This window comes from Hordeum vulgare, chromosome 5H, assembly GCF_904849725.1.
Source record: "Hordeum vulgare subsp. vulgare chromosome 5H, MorexV3_pseudomolecules_assembly, whole genome shotgun sequence".
In the NCBI taxonomy this organism is placed as follows: Eukaryota; Viridiplantae; Streptophyta; class Magnoliopsida; order Poales; family Poaceae; genus Hordeum; species Hordeum vulgare.
In genome coordinates, this window is record NC_058522.1 from 564,101,596 (window position 1) to 564,109,691 (window position 8,096).

Sequence of the window (8,096 nt, forward strand, 5' to 3'; positions counted from 1 at the left end):
GATCGTTTCCTTGTCCGTTACGTATTCTCCGTTCCCGACCAGCAAAATTAAGCGCGTAGGTATGAGCTCGGCTCGGCTCGGCTCATTGCGTGGCGAGGCGGGCGGCGGAGGAGGAGTGCGCGAGGGCACCTTCTCTTCTCACTCTCCAATAGAATGTGGAAGAGAGACCCTTATAAAGGGGTCCAAACTCTCCTCCACTAGTGGGGTGGGACTAAACTCCCACCACCTTGCCATGCCACCACCTACATGGGCCCTTGTAGATTTTCTGAAATTCACTAGTGGGCCTAAGGCCCACCTCCAAATTTCAACAGAAGCATCACGAGCCGTCCTACTCACCAACGGGAGCCCCCGACGTGTGGCTCGAGCCTCCAGGCGAAGGACGATGATCCCCTCGTGACACTGCAAGTCTGTACATGCCACTGTGTGCCTCTGTATTCTGATGAAGCAGCAAGCCTGTGACTCAGGTTCGAGAGCCTGCTTTCATCTACGTACTATTTACTATTACTGGAATTTTGTCATACAGTCATACACATGTCTGAATTCATATACATATTCATAAGATGGCAACGGCCACATTTATTCATGATATAACTTGCATACAAAAAGAATATTACAGAAGACAAGAAGGCTTACTATCCCAGATTCATACTGTGTAAGAACAGAAGCCGCTGATCTCAGCCAGCCCCTATGGATTTATTTCTTGCCAGTGAAGCCCACCTCAGTTCCACTTGCAAATAAACCCAATCATACACTCTGTCAGTGAACAAGAACCAACGAATTCTCCAATTCCTCTTGAATAAGAAGCCACAAAAGACAATCCAGAGACCCGCTACCAATCCCGTGCCAACGCCGAGGTATAGCGACAATGCATCGCTCATGCCCTCATGCTCATCTTCAGGAGCCCGTGGAGAGGTTTCAGTTCCCCAACATTTCCTTGAGATGGGTGGACCACAGAGACTTGGGTTGCCGATGTAGATTGATGCTGGATCGTCCAAAATTTGTAGTTGATTGCCGGAAGGTATGCTGCCTGTCAGATTGTTATACGACAAGTTCAAGCGGGCCAATGATGTCAGATGTGCCAAACTTGTAGGGATTTCACCAGACAGCTCATTATGTGAGAGATCCAAAGATTCCACTGCCCGAAGCTCACCAATAGTTTGGGGCATTTTGCTACTAAGGTGATTCCATGACAAATTCAAGTTTTTCAATGCAACGAGCATGCCGATTTCCTCAGGAATATGCCCTGTCAACCTGTTGCTGGAAAGATCAATGTTTACCATGTAATTGATTCCTGTTGTGTACTCAAGCCGCCGACCTTTTGTGATTACCCAAAAACTATCACTATTAGTAGCACCAACAGTTCCCGAAGAAGGCAGTTGAATTTGGACATATTGGGAAAGGGCATCTTGTTGATTGGGAGTATCAGCCATAGCTATGAGGCTCCCAAGTGAAAGTGGTATCTTCCCTGAGATGTTGTTGCTTGCAATGTCTAAATACTGAAGCCGATTCATCTTGGTAATTTTCAAAGGGATGCCACCAGAAAACATGTTTGATCGCAACCGCAGAATTGCCAAGTACGGTAACTTTGACCCGATCCATGTTGGTAACCTCCCAGAAAATTTATTGTATGCCAGGTCAAGGAATTTTAGCTCTTTACACCTCTTGAGAAATGATGGGAATACTCCTGAAATATCATTGCTATTCAAGTTAAGCATGGTGATATTTGACGTTTTGGGTGACTCTGGGCAATTGGGCAATGTGCCGTTTAGTAGGTTATCTGATAGGTCCAGGAACTTCAGTTGCTGCAACTCAAACAGGGAGCATGGAATGGTTCCAGAAAAATAATTTTGGAAGAGCATGAGTGTTTCTACTGTGGGCGCTCCAATATCTGATGGTAGTGGACCCGATAGGTTGTTCCTAGAGAGGTCCAAGTAGACTAGGTTCTTTGGGAGTGTCGAAATCGGGCCATCAAGATGGTTTGAACTGATATCCAACACGACAACTTCCAATGCACCAAATATAGAAAAAGGGGGAAGCCTGCCAACAAACCGATTTTCTGATAACTCCAAAACTTGCACATTGTGCATTGCCATCCAAAACTCAATGGGAATGGAATCATGTATACTTGTGTTTGCAATATCAAGAATGTCGAGTGTTGGTTGGCTAATCCATGTTGGAAAATGGGGGCCCAGGATGCAAGATCTAAAGCCCGCTGAAGTTAATTTGAATGGAGGGTTCCACGTGTTGTCAACCAGTATAGTTAAGGAATTATTGGAGATCCATAGAACCTGTAGGCTAGTAAGATTCCTGAAATGCTCTTCGGTGATCGTACCATGCAAGTTGTTTGAATCCAACCGTAAGTCCTTTAAATTTGCGAGTTCCCGCATACTGATCGGTATCTCTCCGGATAGTTTATTATTACGGAGCCAAAGTATGGACAAACTGCTAAATTGCTCTAGCCAATCTGGAAGGCTCCCTGTGAAATTATTCTGGTACAAGTATAGCTGTTGTAAGTCATCCGTTGGCAATCTATGCAATAGATCTTGTATGGCCCCGCCGATGAAGTTCTCCCCTAAGTTGAGGAATTTCAATTTTTTAAGTTTCTTCAAGCTCCAAGGCACCATGCCAAAGTTGTTTCTGCTAAGGGATAGTGTTTGAATGGAGGTCAAGTTTCCAACTGCGTCAGGAATAGAACCCTCGATTCCGCAGCTATCCATGTAAAAGTGTTGGAGAGCGGGCAGGTCCCAAGCCAAGTAGTTGGCTCCAAAGGACGAGTTAAAGGAGTTGGACTCGAGATGTAGGGTCACTAGTGATGTGAGGTTGGAGCGGAACGGCAGCGGCATAGTGTTCCGAAGCCCGCAGGATACTAGTTCAAGGAGTACCAAGGAGGGGAGCATGTTGACAGCATGAGCCCAGTCGACGGCGGCACTTAGGTCCACCCCGGACATGGCGAGGTGGCGTAGCTTCTGCAGGCGCGACACCCATGTGAGACTAGGCGAGTAACAATTGTGGGGCTGATAGTAGTCGTAGAGGTCGAGGACGAGCAAGCTGGAGAGGTTTCCGAGGTGGGGAGGCATCCGGCCGCCGAAGTACGAGTTGGCGAGGAGGAGATGTGTCAGGCTGCCGAGTCCACCGATGAACTCCGGGATCGGCCTGCCGCCGAAGTTGTTGGACGAGAGGTCCAGGTGCTTGAGATGACGCAGAGTGAGCAAGGAGGAGCTTATCTCACCTCCAATGGTAGTTCCGGGCACGAGTTCACCTTTCGAGTTGGTGTGGGTTCTGACCTGGAGCTTAACGACGTGGCCAGTCCGGTTGCTGCACTCAACGACGGCCCACCGGCAGCAGTCCACCTCGCCCCGCCATGACGACAGGTAGTTGCTCGGGTCGGTGAGGCCGGCCTTGAAGCCGAGAAGCGCGTCCCGCTCGCGGGGGATGCAGAGGGTGCCTCCTGGCGCTGCCGGTGGTGATGGCGGTGATCGGAGTGCAGGCACGGCTGCGGCCGACGAGCTCCGGAGGAAGACGAGGAACCACGTCGTTCGGAGGATCGCCGCAACTTGGATCTGCAGATGTCTTGGCCTCGCCATTTTCTCGGCAGCAACAGCAGCTGGCTGCAATGAGATGCGAGAGAGTTGGACTGTAGGTTGTATCCACAGCAGCTGGCTTTTAAAGCATGAAAATTCCAAAGACCAAACAGGGTAGCGCGTCAAATTAAGTCGTAAGAGCATCTCCAACAGGCGCGCTACGCGCCGCGCCTAAAAAACTAGTTTGTCGCACGCTGGTCGCCTGGTTTGGCGCGTCGCGCAACGCTGGCTCCAGCAGTAGCTGTAAAATGCAGCGCGCGCGCTCCGTTCCAGCAGCGCGCTAAAATGCAGCGCGCGCCGCTGTAGCAGCGCCCAAATATATGGCATTTGGACAAAAAATAGTTTGAAACATTCATCAAAATGCAATGAACATGTGAAATTTAACACAAACAAGTTGATGAATAAAAGTCATGCCCACAAGTTCATCCAACCAAGTTCAAAATACAAGTTCATCCAACAAAGTTGAAGACATATAACACATCAATCATCTTCCTCGTCGTCTTCCTCTTCTTCCGAAGACGATTCTTCCGCCTTCGAAGATGAATCTTCCTCCCTAACCTCATCACGCACCGCATCACGTGTAGCTCCGACGGTCTTGGCAAGATCTTCAACGGCATTTTCATGGGTATGTGTGTGAGGCACATCGAAAGACATTTCACCCATGGCCGGAGGTGCACCCATGCCTCCCATGAGAGAAGCAAAACTCATGCCACCCATGCCTCCCATAGCGTTGAAGGGTGCTCCAAAGCCACCCATGCCTCCCATAGCGTTGGAGGGGGCTCCAAAGCCACCCATGCCTCCCATGGCGGCCGGAGGTGCACCCATGCCTCCCATGGCTCCGAAGCCACCCAAGCCTCCCATGGCGCCGAGGCCCATGCCTCCCATGCCGCCAAGGCCACCGCCACCCATGCCGCCAAGGCCACCGCCACCCATTGTGCAGATCATGGCTCTTTTTTGAATCAACACTTCTTCACGGGCAAGGTTGACATATTCCTTTTGCGCATCATTGAACAAAGATGTGTTAAGAAGAACAAGTGCTTTTCCCATTCCAACAACTTAGCTCGCTCCTCCATGCCCACCTTCCTCTCCCCCAATGCCACATTCCTCTCCTCGGCGGCCACCCTCCTCTCCTCGGCCGCGGCATCTTGGTTCCTTGCCATTTTCCTCACCTCGTTCGCTTCTTTTCTTGCCTTCACAATAGCTTCCATAGCATTTGTGGGCTCATCATCTCCTTTCCTCTTCTTCTTTTCGGTTTTGTCCTTCTTGCACCCATCCGGTCGTTTTGGTTTCGAGTATGAAATCGAGTTGGGTGTGGGGCTTCTCTTGCCGTCATCACTTGATGCATCATCCTCCTCATCATCATCATTCAACTCAATTGTGCGCTTGCGTTTGTTGCTCAAATGCAAATCATCCAAATCTTCACGCTTCTTCCATTTCTCATCATCCTTCAACACTTCGTAGCAATGAGGCAAGGTAAAGATTTTTCCTTTCTTGATCTTCCCCTTCTTGGTTGTCCTCGTCTCTTCTTTGAACAAGTTTTGTGCAATGTTGTACTACAAGAAAAACAAAACAAGTTAGCACTTCGGACACCAAAAACAAGTATGATGAACATGTATGAGATGCCACTTACTCTATCATCCTCATTTGTGCCACTTGGGTTAAGCTTGTCAACTGCCTTTTGTGCGGCCGCGCCAGCGCCAACGCCCGCCGCACTAGGGTTTTCGGCGGCTGCGGCGGTGGCGGCGACGGGGGGGGGGGGGGGTCGCGGCTGTACAGTGGGGTCAGCGGGGTGCCGGTGTGCACGTCCATGGTGGCAGTGGCGCTGCGCCGGCGCGCGCGGGAGCAAAGGAGGAAGAAAAGGGGAGAGTTCCCGCGCGCGCTCGAGTCTGCCGCGCGCGAAAGTGGACGCCCAAAATACGCAGCGCGGGATGGGGCTATGACCAGCGCGTCCAACTCGTTTTAGCGCGCCCGCTGGAGCTGTCCCTCGCGTTGCGCGCGCGCTATATTTGCCTTTTTTGCGGCGCGGCGCTAGTATTGCGCGGCTGTTGGAGATGCTCTAAACGGCGGCAAGTTCAGGCCAGAACATCCGCACTGCTGTCTGCTGAGCTCAGCTCCTTTGTACTCCACACTAATATAACTACATTACAAAATAGTAGGACTAGTAGGAATTTTCTTATGATATCCTAGCTAGCACAACATCGCAGACCCAAAATGTTCTAGGGTACTCCCTCGAGTACTCCTACTCCCTCTGTAAAAATAATAATATATAAAAGCGTTTAATTAGATCACTACTCGAAGGGAGTAAAACCTAGTGGCTATTTTTGGGGCTGGTTTGGTCTTTGTCTCTTTCAGTATAGAACATTTCCTTTTCAGAGTTTTAGTATATCAGTGCTGGTTTGGCATGGGGCCTATCCAGCATGACGGCTCCATGTAGCAAGTGTGTGTTCGTTGTGTACAGTACGTTTCTTTTTTTTTTTTTGAAAAAAAGGGTTTCCCCCTGCCCCATTTTATTGAAGCAGAGCACAGCAAAACAACACCGCATCTAAACGATACGTCTCCAAGCCTGAAAATCATCCTCCTATCACCTTTTTAAACTAAAAAGGAGACAAGTACTCATCACCCAGCTACAACTCTAAGTCATCGAACAACTCTTTCTTATATATTACAACCAAAAGATAAGAGAAGAACTAGTCCCAATCCCTATTCCAGGCGATCCTCAGAAGCTCTCCCCGACGCCTGTCCAGCACAGAGAGGAAATTCTTCAGGATAACCAGTTGAGCAGCGTCGCAGAGAGCCGACCATTGTTGCAAAATCCCTCTTAACTTGACAAGGACGCAACCCAGTCCTTTCCAAGTGCGCCCCTGGAAGCAAAATTCATTTCTTAAAATCCAAACACTCCACAAGGAGGCAGCAATAGTCATATTGAGCAATTTTCCTTTCCTATTCAGTTTCCAAAGGGAAGCTACATCATGAAAGCAAAGCATCCTACTGCACTGAAAAAAATCAGAGATAATTATCCAAATAACATCCACATTAACACACTCAAAGAAAAGGTGTTGTATGGATTCTGGTTCATTGCAAAACAAACATGTCAGATCATCAAGATGTTTCCTTTTAGCCACATTGTCTCTGGTTAGTATTTTATTATACAGACATAACCAGAGGAAGACATGAATATTTTGAGGGCATATAGTTTTCCACAAACTATCTTCAAAAGGAGAAACCACACCACCAAAGTTTATAAACCTGTAAAAAGAACGTACAGAGTAGATCCCATTGGATTCTAGTTCCCAAATTGGTGTATCATGTGCACCAGTTATGCAAAAGCTTTTAATAAAGTCAATGAGATTATTCCATTCCTCCATACCATTACTGTCGACACATCTTCTAAACGACAATCTAAGAGATGTCCCATCCCAAACCTGAGACACTGTGCAATCTTGTTGATTACAAATGTCAAATAGATTCCAAAATCTTACTTTCAAAGAACAATCTCCAGCCCAGATGTCATGCCAAAAACTAACAAGATCACCATTGCCAATCTTCCATCTATAAAAGGTTTTAGTGGCATTTAAAGCCCAGGTAACACTCTTCCAAAAGGGAGAGCCTCCTTGTTGTCTAGACCACAGAATGTTTGGGTTAGACACATTATATTTATATCTTAGAATCTTCTTCCAATCACTGTCCACCTCACTAAAAAATCTCTTCCCCCATGAAGCTAACAAAGCCATATTAAATTCCCTAATGTTGGGTATCCCCAACCCACCAAACTCTTTCTTCCCTAGTGATGCTTCCTATTTGCCCCGCGATGATTATATTGAAGGAACCAATAGTACGATTGTTCCACTCGTTAAATTCCAGGTTCCTATTTGATTTTTATTTTCCTATTAACTTTTCTTCAATGGCAATACTCCCTCCGTATCGAAAAATAATCTATACCTATACCTATACCTACTTACTAATAATAATAAAGTAAATTGATATTCTTGATTTCGTCCCGCGCTTAGTTTTTTTGTTAGCTTTGGTCACGTACGGTTGTCCATCCGTCCTATTTTTGTCATGTACGAGGTGGTAGTAAAACGCTGTTTGATCTCAATTTTGCATCCGTTGCTGGGTGCTTGGACGTCCTGCTTAGTACAAACACATAACTAGGCCAAAAGTATTAAAGTTGACCGCCTGACTGGGCCAAAAGTATTAAAGTTGACCGCCTCAGATGGGATCGATCTTAGGACCTCTTCTTCAAAGTTTAATGCCACCTCGCTTTTCTGCAACAAATCACATCTACTTAAATATATGTAGGTTCAGAAAATCAACAAGCTGGGACATCTAATCCGAGGAAAGGTAGCAAGGGGGTCACATGGGGTCGGAACTCAGAAGGAGGCTCTATGCAGCAGCAGGAATTGAGATGACCTCGGAGTAAAGAGGCAAGGACGCGATTTCATGGTGTGGATTGCTTTTTTAAGTGCCTGCTCCGACGAGAACACACTAGATGTTGCAATTATTATTATTTTACAT

General features: G+C 47.4%; 1 protein-coding gene across 1 annotated transcript; it reads right to left on the reverse strand.

Annotated features, from left to right (window-relative positions):
* Positions 1–665: 665 nt before the first annotated feature.
* LOC123399251 (receptor-like protein EIX2) lies at positions 666–3,599 on the reverse strand. Its single transcript, XM_045093673.1, has one exon. It carries the CDS (start codon positions 3,582–3,584, stop codon positions 675–677), a length of 2,910 nt encoding a protein of 969 aa, XP_044949608.1. The 5' UTR covers positions 3,585–3,599; the 3' UTR covers positions 666–674.
* Between the last annotated feature and the right edge of the window lie 4,497 nt (positions 3,600–8,096).